The sequence below is a fragment of the Ictalurus punctatus genome, chromosome 4, assembly GCF_001660625.3.
Source record: "Ictalurus punctatus breed USDA103 chromosome 4, Coco_2.0, whole genome shotgun sequence".
NCBI lineage: Eukaryota > Metazoa > Chordata > Actinopteri > Siluriformes > Ictaluridae > Ictalurus > Ictalurus punctatus.
In genome coordinates this window covers 31,023,852-31,045,363 of record NC_071284.1, presented here as the reverse complement: position 1 = coordinate 31,045,363, position 21,512 = coordinate 31,023,852, and the positions used below count along the sequence as shown (strand labels likewise).

Genomic DNA, 21,512 nt, shown 5'->3' with positions numbered 1-21,512 from the left:
CGGAGCTTGTTCCAGGAAAAGAAACCCTGGATAGGATACACACAATTTCGAGTCTCCGATCCAATGAAACTACTGGCATTTTGGAGACGCCCCTCGCTACAGAGCCAAAAGTCCAGTGGGTGGATCCGGATCTGATCTGATCCGACTCCTCCTGTAAGCCTAGCCCCTAACTTTAACCCATACAGCTCTGTAGAACACGTTAAACACACTTATCCAGAGTGAAACACGTATAGTCTCCACCCACTGGAGGAGTTTTGGTTCAACTCCGCCCAGGTAGGATGAGCTACATCAGGGTCTGACCCCACCTCACCGACCTTTTTTTTAAAATTTATTTATTTATGTATTTTTTTAATCCTGCCACGAGGGGTGCTTGGCCTTTTTCGTTGTGTAAAACGGAACGAAATCGGAGGAAACCCATGCTGACATCATCTGTAAGGACCTTAAGAGTGACTACGTTCACACGGACAGCAGTAATCTAATTATCGACCTTATTCTGAATAAGACAATATTCTGATTAAGGTGTTTACATGAGTCGCTTTTAGAATACTCCTTTCATGTTCCTGTTTTACGTGTTATAGAACATAGATCGATTGACGGCACACGTCATTACGTCCCCACGCCACGCCGTCCGACGTTCCCTCCAGAATTTCACGTATCGACATGCAGTTGGTCTTCGTTATGGAACCGTATACAGTTCTGGGTGTTTCATTTTTAATTTTTACAAAAGCTTCAAGTGCAGTTAATGATTCGTCATGCAGATAGACGACTGCTTGAAGCCGTGGGTTGCGTCCCAAACCGCGTACTTGCCTACTATATAGTAGCCGAGATACATGTATTTCACTTCCTACTATATAGTGTTTACTTCGAGTACGACTTTAATCGGATTAAGGTCATCGATAATCTCTGTTTACATGCTAGTTTCTTAATCAGAGTATCGTCTTAATCGGGATCATATCGGATCATTGTCGTCCGTGTAAACGTACCGACTGTTAGCTATTGAAAGCTTTTCTCAAAGTAGAAATCGTTTGCTGAGACCGTAGAAATGTGAACAACTATCTTTTTATTCATCTTTCTTTTGGTTATCCAGGAGTATCGCTATCTTTCCGAGACTTTTCTACGGAACGTCAAGTCGCGCAAACGCACGACGTCTTTGTAGATTTCGACTTGAAATCACGTTGAGCGTTTCGTTAGAAAGCGCGCTTGCGATGGGTTGGGGGTCAAAAGCTTTAGGAAGAATTTGATGTGGATTTTAGTCTTTTTTTTTTTTTCCTGTTATAGAGATTATATATTCCTATTATATAATTTTTTCTTTAATCAGTTTGAGCGTTAGTTCAGACGTAGATTCCCGAGTCGCACGAGTGTGTAAGGTCTTGCTCAGTCCTTGAGAGTTTCCTAAAGAAGCTTCTCTCTAATTTAGTGGAAGTCCAGTCGAGCTCCTTACAAAGGAATTCTTCCTCTCGCTCGATTTAAAATATTTCAGTGGCTCACGGTTATTTTTTCCCTCTTTCGGACAACAGTAGTCTCTCCTTGGTCTTGCCGGTCGTTCCTGAGGTTAGCCCTGCTGGTGTTTTCCCAGAGCCGGATAGAGTGAAGTTTAGCTCGTCAGCTTAAATGAGTTTTAAACGCTCTTTTATGAGTGGAGGAGGACCGTGCCCTGGTGGATGTGGATGTGGATGGGGATGTGGTTGTGCCCAGAGCAGGAAGGCCGCATGCCACAATCCGTAAAGCAGGTCATCTTGTGGTGAGGAGCGAGAGTCGCCTCAGAGCCAGCAAGACCGCAGACCTGCACCAGCACTTTTTCTTTAAATGTTGATTTCGAGACTAGAAACATGCGAGTTTAGGAACTTGTGTCTAAAATATATTGTGTAATCAAACCGAGTAGACGTGCATTTCTATTTTCAGGTCGTTAATGTTAAAGTTGCTTTGTGCAATGTATGCTCTCCTTCCTGTATCTGCTGTTAGAGTGTATCATGTAATTTACTCAACACGAATATTAGAGCAGTGTGTGTGTGTGTGTGAATTATTCTTATACCATCATATTAACGGAGACACAGCGCGGTCGATTCTGATTGGTCAGAAGCCGAGTATTATTTTTGCATAACAGGTGTATATTAATGCGCTCATTCTGATTCGTTATTGTTTCTATAGCAACAGCTCATCTAGCAGTCTGTACAGGATTTCACGGAATGTCATTGTGATTTATTTTATTACCTTCTCTTTTTTTTTGGCGGGAAACTGCTTGAATTGGCGAAATCGCAATCGCACGTGATTGTCTTTCGACGGCGACGTTTGTTGGTAAGGGAGACCGTTTAGCTGTGCTCGTGTTCGGGCTTTGGCTGGATGCGTGTTGTGATGTCACATGTGACATCACGCCTGAGAGAGAAAGGGGGGGGGGGGGGGGGGGGCTGGTGAGGGAACGATTGTATAAAGCATATAATATGTTTATCATAAAAAAAAAAAAAAAAGATAATTACCTGTTCTGAAGTTTTTCTGGGTTCATTTATTTTTGTACAAGCAAATATTTTAAGGTAAAATGAACACCGCAGTCCCGCTGGCAGTTTGTTAGGAAACGTACGTGTGTGTGTAGTGATGCGTATCGTTTATCATCGAATCGTGTTGAATTTGTCGTATCGCCCAGCTCTAGCGGGATAAAAAGTGGGACGTCTCGTTCTTTAATTAATTAAAGATTGTCAGTGTTGGTACGTTGATGTGGTATAAGCGGAATAAAACACTTGAACACTCCTGAGGTGTTTTATTTCTTACTCATCACTTCAGATCATCCCAAAAAAGATAGATAGCGCTGTTTTCCACGCAGTCTTCCTGCAGAGACTTTTAACGTGGACCGTTGACGAGTCCTAGATCGTTTCGCAGATCGTTTGCCGAAGTAAACGTACCCTGAACGTTCATGTTGGAGAAGTCAGGTGAGGTTTTGCGTCCCTGAAACCTCTTTTTAAATAAACTGAAGATCCGCATTTTCTCCATTAAAGTAATTTTATTTCACTGTTGATTTTGTTAATCTGTGATTCTGTGTTCAGGAGAAAAAAAAATGCAGTGCGAGTGTCCTTGATTCTCCAGTTTTGGCCGGGAAGTTCAGGATTCATGGAAAACAAATGGCGTCTTTTTTTTTTCTTTCTTTTTTTTTTTTCCCTCTTTTTAAAAAAAAAAAAAAAAAATCTGAGTACTGCTCCCTGTCTGCTCTGTGCGACTCAGCTACAAAGTATGCATGAAAATGTCAGTTTATTAGTCTGCTGTCTACTGTGCTCAGGAGCTAACTACAGGAAACAGAACTCCGGACAGGCACAAACACACACACACACACACACACACACACACACACACACACGCACACATGGACTGTACAAGGTGTGGCATTTCTGAGTGTCTTGTTTTAGTTGTTTTTGTTCGAGGGAAGCCTGCGCTCTGTAGGGATGGAGGTGTCGGGTTGCACTAAAGCCGCCGAGCTCTTGGCAGGATCTGATGCCGGGTTTTCCCCACCATCCCCTGCGATACCTGATACTGCTTTTGTCTAAATTAAACACTGCTATTATCTGCGGGGAAGAACAAATTGGAAGTGTATATAACACCCAGCTTGCCTGGGCATAGGGTATCTTCTTCTAGCTGGGTTTTTCCCTCCTTAAACACTTTCCCATGTTGATGGGCATTGTGTAAAACATCTCAGATGTGGCCTTTAGGCGTCGGTTTCAGTGAAGGAGGCGTGGCCTCTGGCCGTCGGCTTCAGTGACGGAGGCGTGGCCTCTGGCCGTCGGCTTCAGTGACGGAGGCGTGGCCTCTGGCCGTCGGTTTCAGTGACGGAGGCGTGGCCTCTGGCCGTCGGCTTCCGAGACGGAGGCGTGGCCTCTGGCTGTCGGTTTCAGTGACGGAGGCGTGGCCTCCGGCTGTCGGTTTCAGTGACGGAGGCGTGGCCTCTGGCAGTCGGCTTCAGTGACGGAGGCGTGGCCTCTGGCCTTCGGCTTCAGTGACGGAGGCGTGGCCTCTGGCCTTCGGCTTCAGTGACTGAGGCGTGGCCTCTGGCCGTCGGCTTCAGTGACAGAGGCGTGGCCTCTGGTCGTCGGCTTCGGTGACGGAGGCGTGGCCTCCGTCTGCTCTACAGTCTTTTCCTGCCTCTTCGATTTTATAGTGTACTGTTTATTATTATCTAGTCAACTAAAAGTGAAAGGTTTACAAGCTTTTGGTACAAATATCAGTCTCATCCAGTGGCATGGCTTTCTTCCTTTGGTTTAGAATGGTTTGTTTGCGCTCGTCGTTGGCAGTTCAGTCTCTGAGAGTTCATTATTGACCTTTCCTCTGAAACTCGCTCGATTTTTCCGGGCTTGGAATGAGACTAAGCTAAGCCAGTCTGGTTTCATTATTTCAGCTCCATTCTTGTGGTCAGGGTTGTCCCATGCTCTGTGTGTGACTGAAACTAGCGCAGCCTTGTTTTTCTTGTCTTCTGCTACGAGGGGGTGGCGGGGGGGGGCACATATTTCTGCTTTTTACAGCTTAGCCTGCAGGTATTTTCAGCATGCACCTGTGAAAAAACACCCCGGCCTCCCTCGGTGAAGACGGGATGTCGGCGTGTTTTTGTGTGTGTCTCTCTCTCTCTCTCTCTCTCTCTCTCTCTTTATTTATACTTCGGAATCACTCGGCATTGACTTCTCCACACGTCACTTGTAGTGTGTGTCGCACGGCAGTGGAACGCGAGTCAGTTACAGAGGAAATCGGAGACGTTCGGAAGCGATGCGATGCGATCCACAACACATGGAGCTGTTGTGAGGCTCACCTCAAAAACTTCGTGTGTTCGTGTTTTCCGCTCTGGCCTTGGCCTTCACGTTACGGTGAACGGCAGGGAGCGAGAGATTCCCTATTAAGGCAGAAGATCCTGAGGATCTCCGTAAGGAACCGGAGCACCGTTAACATTCAGAGTGTAGTTCAGGAGCAACAGCTTCTCAGGATGCATGGTACATTTCTGCCTGATAATGCCTCATTTCTCAGTAGGAAGCGTGCGAAAGTTCTCGAGATCGCGAAAAGGTTAGATTTCAGGTGTGACGGGAGAGACTTCGATAAACGCCTGATTGGACGTTGGTAACGAGCGAGATGTAAAAATCTAAGACGGAGACCTTGGTTGTGATTTTTGTGGTTGTTCGTTCGATTTTCCCACTAGAGCTATCGGATGTCTATGCCTAAATTACGACACGTTGAAATGAAGCAGAGCTGAGCGTGTGTCTGATTAACTCGTCTGATTTGATAGAGCGGGTAGTGAGCCACAAGCTGGAGTGTGTGTGTGTGTGTGTGTAAAGGAAGCACAATTTTTCATAATGGAGGACAAATGAATTGCGGCAGGAGTACGATTACCTGTAACACAAAATATATAACGGCTCATATAACACTTATTAGTGTTCGCTCGAAGTCCCGTCTGATACACTTTCTGCACCTTAAGACATTTTGTCTGCTTACGAACACTACCGCTCAAAAGTTTACACACACTCGTTCTTTTTTATTATTGTTATGTTTTCCCATATTTTGTAATAATAAAGTCATCAAAACTCTAGAGTAGCACAAATGGAACTACGTTGTGATTAAAAAATCCAAAATAATCGAATATTTCCTCATCTTTAAAGTAGACGCGCGTTTCACCTAGAAATGTATTCTTGGCGTTTTCTCGAGCGATTTCTTGAGGAATTTCCCCGAGATGATTTTTAAACAGTGTTAAAGGAGTTCACACACTGTACAGATTTTATTCTTGGCCGAATTGACCCAAGTGTCAAGCGTGTGATGAAGCGCCGATACGATATCGGTACGTCGTTTTGTTTCACCTCAGTGGAGATCCACTATAAACTTCTACATCTGCAGAAATCAGTGTGTAATTCCCAGCCTTTCCATAATCTGATGGTGTTTATATTATATATTATTAAGGCTTACTCGAGAATGGAGTACCCCAAGCGTTCCACATTTTTGCTTTATCGAACGGGAATTGTTGCGATGATTATACACCTACGCTAACTTTTCTACTTTATCTGGTCCTTGCCTTGAGAGAATCATTCGACGCTTAACACCGTTATTCATTTTACACACTCAATACACACCTTAGAAGTAATACCAAGACGTTTCATTTTGGAAGGTGGTTTTATTTCGTTCGGGATCTGATCCATAAATAGCGGTGCTACGCAGCTACAGTGACTCTCCTGTCCTCCTGGGATTTGATCTCACACCCTTGTAATTGAGAACGTTAAACACTGAGCTGTTTTTTTTTCTTTTTCTTTCTTCCCCTCAGGTACTGGGCCGCTGTTTTCTGACCGTGATGCAAGTTCATTTCCAGTTCCTGTCTCAGGCTCTGCAGAAGGTGCAGCCGGTGGCGCAGTCGTGCCTGGCCGAGGCGCTGGCGCAGGTGCAGGAGCGCTGCGCAGGGGTTCGCAGTCAGGCCGGTGCTCTCGGCGAGCTGGACGAGGCGGCACGCTCGTGGAAAGGGGCTGCAGAGGTACGCAGTCACTTGTGGTTTCGGAGGGGGCGTGGCCATGTACACGTGTCCTCACTAACTAAAAATGTGAACTTCCCTGCTGATGAATGGTCCGGTGGTAGAAGTAAACGAGATGCTGCTAATTGGCCCACATTTGTCATTATTCCATTTTAGTGGATTGTGATTGTGTGTGCGTGTGCGTTCGTTCTTCAGGCGACGGCGCGTCTCCGAGAGCGAGGGCGTGACGGCTGTCTGGCTGGTTTTCAGGTGCAGCAGCTCTTCTGCTCCCACAGCCCCTCTCTCCCCGACCAACAGCTCAAAGAGCTCAACCTGAAGATAAACAGCGCTCTGCAGGTCAGACCTCTGACGACTAGATTGCCTTTTGTAATAAAACACTGAAAGACGAGATGTTTTGATGGTTATAAACACAGCAACGCATAAGAGACAGTCCGCATATATACACTTTTACAGCAAGCGATGCACCTTACCCAGGTAATCGGCGCGCCCGTTTTAGGACACTTTCTTTAAGCACCAGGTAAAAGAGCAAAACCTCTGTTTGCTCCACGATCACCTCACAGTACGGTCATGGAGCTTCTGTGTTGGAGATAGCTCCATGCATCACCAACGCTGAGAGATAATAATAATAATAATACAGCATGGAGAAGAAAACTGTTTTTTTTTTTTTTGTTTGTTTTGTTTTTGTTTTTTTTTAATTACCTGATTTGTATTTTCTGCCTTGAATCTTAAATCTTAAAAGCAGGAGAGTGTTAGCATGCTAGCTAAAACACGAAGCAGGAAACACACACCGGGGTGAATGGATAACCAGGTGACTCTATATGAAGTAATGTAAATGAGCCTGACGTAGAAAAACGCAGAGAAGCTCGACAACACATGAGTTCTCTAGCTGAATAAGTTCACAACTGGGTAATGATGCAAATTCCACAGTGAATGACGTCATTCACTATATAATATATCTTACAGCATCACTCTGATTCCTGTTTGATATTATCTCACACACTTATACTTCCTCGACCCTGATTGGCTGATGGCTCCTGCCTGCCACTTTGTCATCGGCCTTTTTTCACGCCTGTAGTCAACGTATCGGAGCTGGTTCATGATGTGTACGTACAGATGTATACTGATATAGTGTGATTTACTACTACCGGGATGTCATGGTGACTCACAGCAGCGCAGAATCATCCGATTATTCAGGGGTTTTGATTGGATCCGATTTGTTTTTTAATTTCAGTTTTACTAAAAAAAAAAAAAAATACACAAAGATGCTTTATATTGTGTTGCGTATGTTGTGTGCAGGCATACAGATCCGCGCTGGACTCTCTGGGTCACTGTGAGTACGCTCTCAAAGGAGGCTTTCACCTGAAACCCAAAGCTATAGAAGCAGTGTTACAGGTACGGGCTGCTGAGTCAACCGTTGTATGATCCGAGCCGGCGAAGTGTGTGTATAGATGTTGTTTTTTGTCGATTTTTTTTATTTATTTTTTTATTGCCAATGTATTTATTAGAGATGTATATGAGCGTGCTAACGCTTTCTTTAATTGTTCAGATTTATATATATTATATATTTATAAGTGTGTGCGTATGTGCGTGTAGGGTTGCTGTAGTGAGGCTGAGGCTCAGCAGGCAGGCCGTATGCAGACCACATCTCAGCCGCTCCAATGCGAGTTACCCACAATCCCCCTGCAGATCGGCTCTCACTTCCTCAAAGGAGTCTCCTTCAACGAGTCGGCTGCCGACAACCTCAAACTCAAAACGGTACACGCACTTCACAACGCACTCTCTCTACTCGTTTCTCAAGTCCTGATCGTTTGTTCCAGGATCGACACTCGGTCTCAACCCGAGCAACCGCTCTGCGTTCCGGTCCTGTCTCGGCTCTGCCGTTACAAAATCCTACAAATGTTTCCCTGCGACACAGACGTCCCCTGGGGCACAGACTTTCCTTTCTTCCTGTCTTGCCTTGTCCTGGGAAGTTTGAGTTTATGTTCCACTGCAGTACTTTTTCACTTTTTACTTCAGCCAAAATATGATCAGTGTCTGAACTTGGCTTTTTTTTTTTCTTCCCCTTCCCTTGCGCGGCAGTTAAATAAAGTGAGCTATATTATAATGCTCCAGATTAGCATAGTGCAGACTGCATGTTTAAATCCTTACACACTTCTTCTGTCAAATTGAGTTCAAAGAGATGTCACGGTTAAAAACAGACCTGAATTCTGAATAATTGTCCTGTACAACTTAAGTTATTACTGAGTTTGTGCAGATTTCTATATAACGAGACTCAACGATGAACCTCGACAGTGTAATCTTTTTTTTTTTTTAACGTTTTACGCCGTCAAGCGTGAATTGCTTATTTATTTCAATTACGCGCACAAATTTAATTAAAAGTTCGCCAAAACCGCTCGTTTCACATCAACGACTTGAAAGAAAGCAGTTGAATGACGAAAACTCGTAATTTAACACACTAGCCGTTCAGTTAAGGAAAAAAAGTAAAGGCACTTTAAAAGAGGATGAAGAGTTAGTACGTGTTTATTGCAGCTGACGCGCTGTTTTTTTTCGCCGTTTAGTCGTCATTTCGTTGTTTGTTTTCAGCTCTGTATGAGCTTGGCCTTTTAAGGAGTTTTGTGGGCGTCGCCGAACGCAAGTCAGCCGCGACGTCGTTTGTAGGCAGATTACCATTTATTCAAATAACGATCAGCGCTACAGAATGCTTTGTGAGTAAATTTTAGTTTGGTTCGGCCTGCGAACAGATTCAGACACAACTTTAGAGAACGAGAGTGTCTTTGGATAAAGGAAGAGGAGCATGTGATGCTAAACTTGAGGATATTCTTCCTAACTTTCAGCCGTGCAGCTAAATAAACTGTCTTATGGTTTTGCCGAACTATTCCTATGCTCATCGTACACTTTGGAGTCTTGAGCTGAATTGTATGGTAATGTTAAAGAGGTGTATAAAAAGCTCGGTTTTGGAGTTGTATCTGTATTTGAAGGGGATTTTCTTCTGCTCTTTAGCACACCATGTTACAGCTCATTAAGGAGGCGTCGGGGCAGAATGGCGTGTCTGCACGTGATGACTCGCCCGTGACTGAGGTGCTGAACCTGGTGTGTCCCTCCACCTGGAGGGGGGCGTGCAAAACGGCTGTGCAGCTGCTGTTCGGACAGGCCGGGCTGGTGAGACCTCTACCGCTTCTTCCACCACATTTATTTATTCATTCATTCATTCATTCATTCATTCATTCATTCATACTGATGAAGTCCAAACCTACAGCTGAGCAGATGAAGGTTAATGGCTTAAGTGCATCTTTGGCAGTCCACTGAGCCATCACTGCCCCTTATACAATTATATCGAGATGCATACAACCACGCTTCCATTAGGAGTTCATACATAACTCACAGCTTACCTTCTGTTACGTTCTCAAATCCAATAAATTATCCAGTGAAGTACAGGAGCCGGGGCTGGAAAACACTACGAGTGTAAAGATTTATTGGATTTGGAGCCGTGCGCTGATCGCAGTATTTACGAGAGAGCTACGGAGATTGAACATGCTGTAGTGTTTATGTAGAACACTAATGTCCGATACTAAAGACACACACACGCACACGCACAGAGCTCTTTTTTTATTGCTAGTGTATTACTATTTAGAAATGTAGCAGTAGTTTGGCACGGCCTTTCGCAGCGATGCTTGTCGGTAAACGAGCCCTTTTTAGCTGTACTCGCGTTCAGCGCACGTGGATCGAAGAAGAAAATACTTCCTCCATTTACAGTAGATTTTATTATTATTTTCTTTTGACATTTTTAAAGTTCTTTGAATTAATTTCATTCTCGTTTGTATATTTTACTCGATATCCGAGTGTTTTATTTTAACCTGCTTTTATTTTGTCCCTGCGTACTTTATTGCATTACTTTTAGTATTTAACTTTCCCTGCTTGATTGTAGAGCAACTCTGAGGTGCCATGTGAAAGGAGTTTTAAAGATAAAGTTATTTATAAATTTATTACTGTTACTCCTATATTTACAAAATCTGGCCCATTGTGTGTGTTTCCCTCTCCCAGGCTTTTATTTTTTATTAAAAATAAGTATATTAAATAGCTATAATGGTTCATCCTTTCTAAAAACTCTAATCTCGAAACAGATTTCCCGCTAGCCCGCAAACTGTGTGTGTGTGTGTGTGTTAGTGGGCACTCCTTTGCTTCAGATAGTCAGGGTCATGTGGGTTGTGAGGATACACCTGCTCTATAAATAACAATAGAGCACTTCCTGTCCAGCAGGAAACGCAGCCCCCTCCCTCACGCAGAACTCTGTAAGGAAAACCACTGTCTCTTTCAAAGAACTCGGTTTAATTGCGTGTGTTAGAGAACGGGCCGCGTTTCGGCGTACGTCAGTGAACTCTGGACTCGATCATTGGCTTTGTTAGATACCTAGTCGAGTTAAGATTAGTTTTGACCGAAACGTCATTATAGTAGCGCTCGGGTTTCTCTGTTTGATGTCCTCAAAGGGAAAACGAGCTCCTTTTATCGGGTCACGATGTAAACAAAGCATCAAAGTCAAAACTGTTTGACTGTTGTTGATTGGATAATGACGTACAGTTAGGATTAAAGACCTGTGTCAGCATTTGTTACTTGCATGTTGCATTGATTTGATTTGTCTAAGTGCTCTTAGCGGAGCGCTTAGTCGTGTATCGTGGCTTTCTGCGGGCGGAGCGCAGCATTGCAGGATTGAAACCGTTCGGCGTTACGGATGTCGCATTTAAACAGAGTATTGACTTGCCCAGGTTTTTGCACACACAAGCTTTAGCATCAGTGAGATATATTTAGCATGACTGGCCAGGTGAGCTTTCAGGGGAAAAACGCAGACCAGTGTTCGAAAGTAAGATATTCATTCGGATTTGTATAGAAATTTACAGCAAACATATATAAACATTTTTAAATAACAATCAAAACAGAATTTACTGTAGGTATGTATATAACATGAAAAGAAAAGAAAAAACTTACTGGATGGACGTACAGTAATGCTTTTTTCCTTAAAGAGATTAGATTATAAATGTACGGATTAGCGAGGCGTCGTTCAGTGGAACCGCAGTGCATCTTATTTATTTATTTATTTATTTATTTATTATTCTCCTTTTTTCACTTTTTAAAATGCTACAACTTTACATGAGACCTCTTTCAGTTCAGGAAAGCGCGTCTAGTAGAAAAGGTCTACGTTTAAGCGTAAGCCGAAGCCGTTTTGGGTCACGGAGGCATTTCTTCTTCGTCTGAAAGCGTCTTCGTCGTATTTCTTCGATCGACGTGCGTCTGTGTTTAGTTTAGTTTGAGAAAGAATTGAAATAGGGGTTAAATAGCGGTTTAAAAACTTTCCTCTATGATCGTAGAGGCCAATTCAACCCGGATTAGTTTTTCTAACGTTTCTCCATAGAGAGGTCGATATTTATTTGTGTGCCTTCTATTATTCCTATTTATGCCCTGATATTTACTGCTGGTCTGATCCCTAGCGTACCTAATGCTTACTGCAAGTAAGAAAAAAAGTAAAATGTCTACAATACACAGAGCAGGTCACCGTGAACTGATCCACAGGAATGCAAGAATCTAAATAATATACACTATATTCTAGTTCTTAGAGCTAGGAATATAATTATAGTGTATGATATACATGTGTTTCCCATTAGCAGCAAATTTCACACACACACAACAATGATGTATACTGTTTAAACAGTGTGTGTGCGTGTGTGTGTATATAACTTTTTTTTTTTCCCCCCTCCTGTGTGTTGGTGTTCTGCGTGCAGGTCGTAGTAGACACGGCTCAGATCGAGAACAAGGAGGCGTACGCGCCACAGATTACTTTAGAGGGATCCAGGGTTGTGGTGCAGGTTCCTTCCACATGGTGAGTACAACTGGTCATAATTATGGAAAATGTCTATGTTTGGACATCCTTCAAAGCTCCGTGCAAATGTTTTTCCTTTATCTGAACCAGTTTTTTTTTTTCTTTTCTTAGCCTTCTGATTAGCACATATGTTTCATAAGAGTCAGTTCAGATACGATTCACTTCACGCGACGCGAGTTTTGTGCCGGAAATATTCGACAAAATCACTAGATCCGTAAATAATAAAGAACGGATGTTACAAATGCGTAGAAACGCCGAGAAATCGAATCGAAATGCAGCTTTTAAGAAAGCACGTGCGCTCTTGAATACTGCGCAATTTTTGTCTTACTTTTAAAGGGGGAAAAAAAGTTTTTATTTGGCACAGTTTCACAGGTAGTCGGTTCTTAGAAGAAACCGTACACCCTTAAATAGATATATTATGTCACTTGGATATTCCGAGCAGGAATATCCAGCCGGGCATGAACGTACATGCAGGTGACATCATTGAAGTAGGACCGCAGAGTGAGAACATACGCACTCACGTGAACAGCCGGAAAAGAAAAAAAAAAATAAACAAACACTGCTATTGTTTAGCTGTTAGACTGGAAAAAATTAGAATAGGTGACCGAAAAAGAGCGGGGAGCGGAGGAACGTGAATGAGGGGGAATTGGGTAAGAAAAGCACAAACAAAAATAACAACAACAACAAAAAGAGTGTTATTAAAGACTTATTAATCACTATTTGTATTTGCAGCTTATTGTGATACTTATTTGTATTCATTTTTAACTCATTTTGAATGAAACGTAAACACATGGACCAGTTATGTGAAGGGCGATTGAATGAATTTAGGTGGATGACTTTGTACAGTGTGAGATGAAATAAATAAAATACTCTACCAGGCCGTGCGATAGATAAGGTGATAAAAAGATCCTCGAACGGTAGACCCGCAATTAAAGCAGATTAGTACATTCTGCTTACGTCATCCATCGGCGTGATCGGAGAGGCTCCGAGAGCAGAAAACTCGAGTCTCAAGCCTTCTTTTGTTCTATCTGTTCTCAGTGGCAGTAAATCGAGGCCTGCGAGCACGTCACGTTTTTCCTTGCCGCCGCCGTCGCCTCTGGCTTGCTCGTTTAGGGATCGTTTTATACGTTTAAAATTGATATCCCGAGTTTTCATATTTCCGTAAAGCTGCTTTGTGAAAATGTCCATCGTTAGACGCGCTATACAAATCGAATCGAAATACCCTTTTTGGGAAGCGTCTAATATGCGGTCGTGGTGTTGTGGTCGAACAGATTTTATCTGCGACTGTAAATCAGCAGCATGTCCAAGCCTGTCTGGAAATCCTGTCCTTGATTAAAGCCACATGCGAGTTTTGATCTGGAACCGGCTCGTAACTGTGTTGTTCTCCAGCTCAAGGCTGAGTAGCCTTTTCAGGCTGTGTTAGTCAGCTGCATGGATGTGGTTTCAATTCTGCAGGTGTCTGAAGGAGGACCCGGCCACCATGTCTTTGCTGCAGCGCAGTCTGGACCCGGAGAAAACGCTCGGCCTGGTCGACGTCCTCTACACCACCGTGTTCGACCTCAACCGCTGGAAAGAGCGCAAGTGAGTAGGATCCTTTGCTTTCTCCCGTTACTGGAGCGTTATTCTCTCTGTGCCCTGCGACACACTGTATCTGCTTCAAAACTAATAATAATCATCATAAAGGGCTGCTTTGGAATTGAATTATTATGCCTTTTCTAAATATCCAGCCCTTAATTAAAGCGATCGATTGATTTATTGTGTTTAAGTTATATTGTTATTGGACATGTGAGACAGGAAGGTATAAGGCGTAAACATGCAGTCGTGTGAAAAGATAAGTACACCCCATGGAGATAGTTTGATCCTCTTTGAAACAGCACCTATTAATATTGTCGATATACTTGGGGGAAAAAAAACACAAGGAAAGTTAGTTTTTTCAATCATTTACTCAACAGGAATATCAATGGATGTGATCGTCTTCTGTGGGAAAAGTAAGTACACCCTTGGCATCAGAAGCTAGTATTTCCCCCTTTAGCAGAAATAACTTCTTGTAGGTGTTTTGCATAATTGTCCACCAGTCTCTTGACAGTCTGCTGGAAGATTTGACCGCTCTTCCATGCAATATTCTTTCAGTTGCACGTACTGCCCGTTTCAAATCCCCCCACAACATTTCAATGGGATTCAAATCCGGGCTTTGACTAGGCCATTCCATAACCCTCCATTTCTTCTTGTTGAGCCGTTCCTTGGTGGATTTGCTCGTGTGATTAGGATCATTATCCTGTTGAAAAGTCCACTTTCAGTTCAACTTTCAGACCGATGATCTCACATTGTCTTCAAGCACTCTTTGATATGATGCGGAATCAATAGTTGAATCCACGAATGCAATCTATCCAGTCCATGAGGCAGCGAAGCAACCCCAAACCATAACATTTCCACCACCACAGTTGGTATGTGGTGCTGACAAAGCCGACTTTGGTCTGCGCCAAACATGTCTGCTGTTACTGTGGCCAAACAACGCTATCTTTTCATTCGACTGTCCAGAGCACATTATTCCGAAAGGCCTGGTCTTTGCCTATATGCTCATATAGACACTAGATATATGAGGGGTATAATTAAGTCCGGTTCCACCTGCACTCCCTAAGCATGTTCTCATCACTAGCACCCAATCTTGAACACGTGATTCGGAGGTGTGCTAAATGTAGGGATGTACTTAGTTGTTCCATGTGAATGATTTGTTTTTTTTTGGGTTAATTTAAATTGTGAAAATTACTACAAAATGTCAATTTAATCTATCATTTGATAGTGTATGACCTTTATTAATAGGCACCGTTTCAAAGAGGATCAAATGTTTCCTTGTCCAAATGTGCATAAAAGATCAAATTTCCATGGGGTGTACTTATTTTTTCACATAACTGTACGTAGATGTCTAGAAACGTGCAAAATTGTAGTAATAAGGACTGCTCTAGGGAGAGAGAAAAAAGGTGAAGTTAGCTGGGGAACTGCACAGCAGTTGCATGCGTCTTCTGTGTCCCGTACAAATTTAGCTCGTTTGGCTTTACGTACATAAAAACGCTCACATTTATCCTGATGTCCCTGTTTCTCATTTCTGTCTCCTATTTTTGGAAACTGCATTTTGAATTTCAGATTTAAAACTTTTCAACACAAGCAGCGAGACAAATCAGTTTAACTCTTTAAAAAAATAATAATTTTTTTTTTTTTTTTTTTTAAATAGGCTTTGACATGTCCGCCGAGCTCTCTTCTCATTTTAATATGATTTCTTTCCACCACTTCTGAAAAGCGTAATCATCCTCCCTCCCTCCAAAACGCACAGCAATCTGCTGCCTCTGCACTTTCAACCGAGTTTAGAAACCAGGCCAGAAAGGAAGCCGATTTACGTGTCTGTCTGAGGTCACCGTTCTTGCCCTATATCCCAGAATCCTTCAGTTTCCCAACCATCTTGGAGAAAAAAACGTGTCAACATTACACCTCCTTTTGAATTGTGATGTAATTAGTGTGGTGTAATTAGGGTTGGGTGTCTGTAATAATCTATTCTAAATAAAACGAAATCAAATTTTCCCTTCACGTTTGAGCTTGGATGCGTGCGTTATCTTTTCATATAGATTGCGGTTTGTTTAGCCTTGCTGTAATGTAATATGGGTGGTGTGTGTCGTCAGGGAACAAGCCCTTCCCACCATTCAGATCCAGCTTCAGAGGGACAGCGCTGATTACACCGTCCCTGCCGACCTCCACCAAGGCAACAGCAGCAAGTCCTCTAGCGGCCTGCCCAAGACCATTTCCAAACTCACCTCCAAGTTCACCAAAAAGGCTTCGTCCAGCTCCGGAAGCGGCGGAAGCTTCTCCATCCCCAGCACGCCGTCTCGAAGCACCAGTGGCGTCGACGACAAGCCCAAAGCGTCGTCCCAAATTCTCCAAATGACCGTGTCGGGTACCGGTGACTCCGGCCAGCACGCGGCTAACGGTTCGACTCCGGACGAGCAGGGTATGAATCTGCCTACGGACCAGGAAATGCAGGATGTGATTGACTTTCTGTCCGGCTTCAACATGGGCAAGTCGCAGCAGGCTTCGCCATTGGTCAAGAGGAGGAACTCGGTCGCCTCCAGCAATGCCGCCGACCTGAAACCACCTAGCTCTGTGGCCCCGCCCACTTCGCAAGCTCCGGTTCTGCATGCTGCAATCCCATTGGTTCAAAATCTGCCTCAACAACAACAGCAGCAGCAGCAGCAGCAACAGCCTCCACAGCTCCCAACTACACCCAAACAGCAGCAACAGACCACAGTCCCTCCACAACCACAAGCCCCAGCGCAGCCTTCACCTTCCCCACAGACCCTGTACTACCAGCACCTCCTGCAGCAATCCCAGCAGCCCTCACCCGTCTCACCACAACTCCCCTCACAGCAGCCCCAGACTCTCCCGCCGCAGCAGAGGGCTCCCGGAAAGTGGACCCAGGCTCCCCCGGGCGGGCTCTCACCCATCGGGCACATGACTCAGTGGACTTTGCCTGACCTGAGCTCTGACCTGTACAGCCTGGGGTTGGTCAGCACGTACATGGACAGCGTAATGTCAGAGGTGTTGGGTCACAAGGCGCCGCCAGGGCCACGCAACAACACCTGGCCTAATCGTGAGCAGAGCGAGCAAGGCGTGTTCGGGGTGCTGGGTGACACCATGCCCTTTGACCCTGCAGGTAAGGTTTTAAAAAATTTTACTGTGTGTGTGTAACATTCATGTAAGGAATGCAGTTTATCATGTTGGCACTTACATGGTTCCTGAGATTTGTTCATTTATTTATTTATTTTTTCACTGCCAAGTTGATTAAGATGATAAGTCTTGGCGTGTCTCGGCTCGTTCGCCGCCCTTTACTTCTTGACTTCCTGCCAAATCTTTGAGTGTCGACTGCAGTGATGAAAATGTGATTGACGTTGAATGTCTGATCTGTCAGGTGCAGTAGATAAAGATCAGAATGCTGAAGGATGAGCATGAACGTGTGAACGTGCTTGAACCTCCTCTCTGACGTCTAACTCGACAGATTATCAGTGACTGTGAGGTGGAAAAAGATAAATGGTCCATTGTGTGCTGTCGGTTGGTGTCAGGATCTGACAGAACAGTGTGTGTGTGTATGTGTGTGTTATTGTAGCAGCAAAGAAACACAGCTTGTATTATTTTGTATGTAAAAAAAATTCAGAACCATCGGATCTCTCCAGGGTTACAAAATTGAAGGTATTTCCAGAATTCTTGTTCTTATATTTCAGAAGAGCATCACACAGCCGGCAATGCACGCTCTCGTCTGTTTTTTCCTTCTTCTTTTTTTTTTTATTTTTTTTTTTAAATAAAACTTTCCTACACAGGATATCGCCTCACCCGCTTCACGGCCTCTTCTAATTTGGGCAAATTCGTAGCAATGAATGCTCGATAAGTGCATTGCCTTCCCTCCCCTCGTAGGCGATTTAAAATCCTGACACGTTCTGCAAATAATCGCACTTAAATTATCCTAATAGGAGTGCGAAAGTTGTTAAAACAACCCTGAATGGATCCCAAAATAGACTAAACATATTCCGTTAAAATTCCCTAATTCAATTCAAAACGTATAATGTTCATATATTCTAGATTCATTACACATAAAGTGAAATATTTCAAGCCTTTTTTGTTTGTTTGTTTTAATCTCGATGATTACGGCTTACAGCTCATGGTCAAGTCAAAAATCCAGTACATCAGAATAAAGAATTTACAATACAGAAATGTCGACCTGAGAAGAACTCTAATCAGATAATTAACTCAAAACACCTGTGAAGGTTTCCTGAGGCTTTAATCTCTCTCGTTCAGTACACAACCACAATCACGGAGAAGATGGAAGTGTATTTTGCATTTCATTTGGAAATCAAGGTTCCAGAGTCTGGAGGAAGAATATATATATATATATATATATATATATATATATATATATATATATATATATATATATATATATATATATATATATATATATATATATATATATATATATATATATATATAATGTGTGTGTGTGTGTGTGTGTATGTATGTGTGTGTATATATATATATATATATATATATATATATATATATATTCTTCCTCCAGACTCTGGAACCTTGATTTCCAAATGTGTATATATATATATATATATATATATATATACATATATATATATATATATATATATATATATATATATATATATATATATATAAAACGTGTGTGTGTATGTATGTGTGTGTATATATATGTATATATATATATGTATATATATATATATATATATATATATATATATATATATATATATATATATATATATATATGTATATATGTATGTGTGTGTGTGTGTACATGTATGTGTATGTGTATATATATATATATATATATATATATATATATATATATATATATATATATATATATATATATATATATATATATTTTATATTTTATATTTATATATAAATAAAAATATAGTTGGAGCCATAGAGAACACATTAGGTTTGAACACTTTGCTGCTTGGACCCCTAAACCCAACTTTAATGATGAGGATTGTAATTTCCTCCACTGTAACAGTTTTGTTTAAATCATGGATCCTCTGACTATTCTGGGGACCCTCCTGGAACTGTTGGTATAAGGTATGTGTGTTTAATGTTTTCACTGGCTGAAGTAGGTGTGTGTGTATGTGGTGTTTTTCATAGCGCATTAGGAACGGTCACATTATCACAGAGCCAGATTTTGATGGCTCCTTTGTGTGTTTGTGCTGTGCTGGACAACTCTGGATAAAGAGACTGAACACACTGGGGCAAAAGAGCTGAGCATGCTGAATCCAGTCCCTCCACCCGCACCAAGCTCTCTCTCCTTCCCTTCCTTTTTACTCACTGATGCCCCCTGTCTGTCCATCAATGATACTACAGCTCATGTTTTGTTTTGCTCTCTTTCTTTCTCTCTCTCTCCTTCTCTTCTCTCTCTCTCTCTCTCTCTCTCTCTCTATCTATCTGTCTCTCAGTCGGCTCAGATCCAGAGTTTGCGCGTTATGTCGCTGGGGTCAACCAGGCGATGCAGCAGAAGAGGCAAGCACAGCATGTGCGTCGTCCCAGCAACCCCCGTAGCAACTGGCCCCTCCCAGACGACCAGCACAGGACCTGGTCCCACCCAGAATACTATAGCGAGGGGTAAGTAGCTTTGTTGTATCTACAGTAGGTTTTACACACACACACACACCATCTCTGTGATGTTATGATCATATCCTTGTTCTCATATTTGGCATAATTTGCATGAATGTGTTTTTTAGATCACAGGTTCTGCATTTTCGACAGCTTCATACTACAAGCCAGTTTCAGCATGGCGCTGAAACTCAGGAATCATCATAGAGGCAATGATTGGACAAATAAAATCTACCGAGTGTATTATGAGGTCTCGGCATTAGGCATCGATGTGTAATAACTTGTCCGTTGGACAGATGGACAGACGCGTTCCGGAAATAGCACGGCACTGGATATCCAGACCGAAAAAAACTGTGGCTCTCTATAGTGCAGGTTTAGAAGCTGTAAATAAAAGTTTTCAATAAAATAAAAGTAATATAATGGTATATACTGCAAACACTGGCATAACAAACGAGCTAAGTGCCATGACCGTGTTCAGAAAAACACTAACAAAAGGCTAATACCTGAATGCGAGTTATCAAACATAGTGATGTGTAGGATTGATTTTTATTTAAGGAGTGTGTCTTTATACTCTGAAAAGTAGAGTTTACTGACAGAGTGTTTTTCTGTGAGCAGGGAAGCAGTGAACAGTACCTGGTCAGCCAATCAGGGTGACTCTGCCAGCTCGAGTGACGAAACCTCCTCAGCCAACGGGGACAGCCTGTTCTCCATGTTCTCTGGTCCTGATCTGGTAGCTGCAGTCAAGCCAAGAAGGTACAAAAAAAAAAAACACACACAAACCACGCTCACCAGACCCTATACTGTCCTTATAGGTGGATTTCCACCACAGGAATTTAAACGCATTTCCACCACAGAAACCTGGTTCAGTTTTAGTTTCACAGGCCGCAGTTCCAGGAACCGTTTTAGCTCCTGCACCAGATTCTGTTGAAAAGGAACTATTAGGGTGGGGCTTGCTGAACATAACATCTGTGATTCACAAAATGAATAACTCTTCTAACCCCCCCCAACACACACAGACAACCCCATCCCCCCCAGGGAACGGTTCCTCAGAAGGTTCAGGAACTTCAGTGGAAACATTTAGCTTTAACATGCCCTTGAGCTTTAAAGGTGCATTAGATAAGATTAGTCTCTTTTTTAAGATCAGCTCTTTAACGGTTCAGTACGTGGGTTCGATCCCCACCGAATTCCCACCCATGTTCACAAAGCTCTGCCCCAGGATCTACAGAATAGTGTGGCTATAAAATGTACATCCACATATTTTGCAGGTTATTTGTACAAGTAAGAATTTTTGTTTTAAAAAATTGACTATTGCTACTGTAACTTGTTTTTATTTTGGCTTCCTCAATAAAACAGTGTGATCATTAAGTGAACATTTTGGTATTAGCTATGAATGCATATTATCAGTCACTGACATATTAGCTGTAATACTTAATAGAGTATCTGAATGCTGTGTGTGTGTGTGTGTGTGTGTGTGTGTGTGTGTGTGTAGGAAACACAGCTGTGGTGAGCAGGAAGTGTGTACGCTGCCCTCACCTCCTCTCCACCACGCCAGTGATGACAATAACCAGGTAAGACTTGTCCCAGGTCAATACTGATTATTGAGGTCCTTCTGGTTTGTTGATGGGTTCGGCAACAGCGTGAAGCGCCCACCGTGTTTCCTGTTAAAGTCCGTCACCACCTCGCGACAGCTTCCCGACAATTTCAATACGTCCTTCTTTTGTCAAAGGCGTTCTTAAAAATTATCTGGAATTTTTTTTTTAATGTGTGTATATATAAATAAATATATAAACTAAGTATGAAAAACGTGGGAAGACATTTTGTTGAAAAGTGTCCATGAAGACCCCGTGTGTATAAACCGTTAAAAAGTGTGACGCGTCGGTCGTTAGTAAACGACGTTATAATCGTTGGAAATTGGAATAACGCTCCAGACAAAAATAAAGCACTTCAGCGAGTCTCGTTAACCGTACGTGTTTTTTTTTCTTTTCTTCTTCCTTT

The 21,512-nt window shown here is 42.6% G+C and overlaps 1 protein-coding gene across 3 annotated transcripts in view; it reads left to right on the top strand.

Annotated features, from left to right (window-relative positions):
* Positions 1–21,512, top strand: part of garre1 (granule associated Rac and RHOG effector 1) — a 48,777-nt gene that overhangs the window by 26,347 nt on the left and 918 nt on the right. For all 3 annotated transcript variants that reach the window (XM_017465748.3, XM_017465749.3, XM_017465747.2), the window contains exons 3-13: positions 6,272–6,475; positions 6,668–6,808; positions 7,769–7,864; positions 8,066–8,227; positions 9,473–9,631; positions 12,244–12,341; positions 13,797–13,922; positions 16,013–17,040; positions 19,361–19,526; positions 20,133–20,270; positions 21,007–21,085. In XM_017465748.3, coding sequence (XP_017321237.1) covers positions 6,272–6,475; positions 6,668–6,808; positions 7,769–7,864; positions 8,066–8,227; positions 9,473–9,631; positions 12,244–12,341; positions 13,797–13,922; positions 16,013–17,040; positions 19,361–19,526; positions 20,133–20,270; positions 21,007–21,085 — 2,397 coding nt within the window. The remainder of the gene's footprint in view (positions 1–6,271; positions 6,476–6,667; positions 6,809–7,768; positions 7,865–8,065; positions 8,228–9,472; positions 9,632–12,243; positions 12,342–13,796; positions 13,923–16,012; positions 17,041–19,360; positions 19,527–20,132; positions 20,271–21,006; positions 21,086–21,512) is intronic.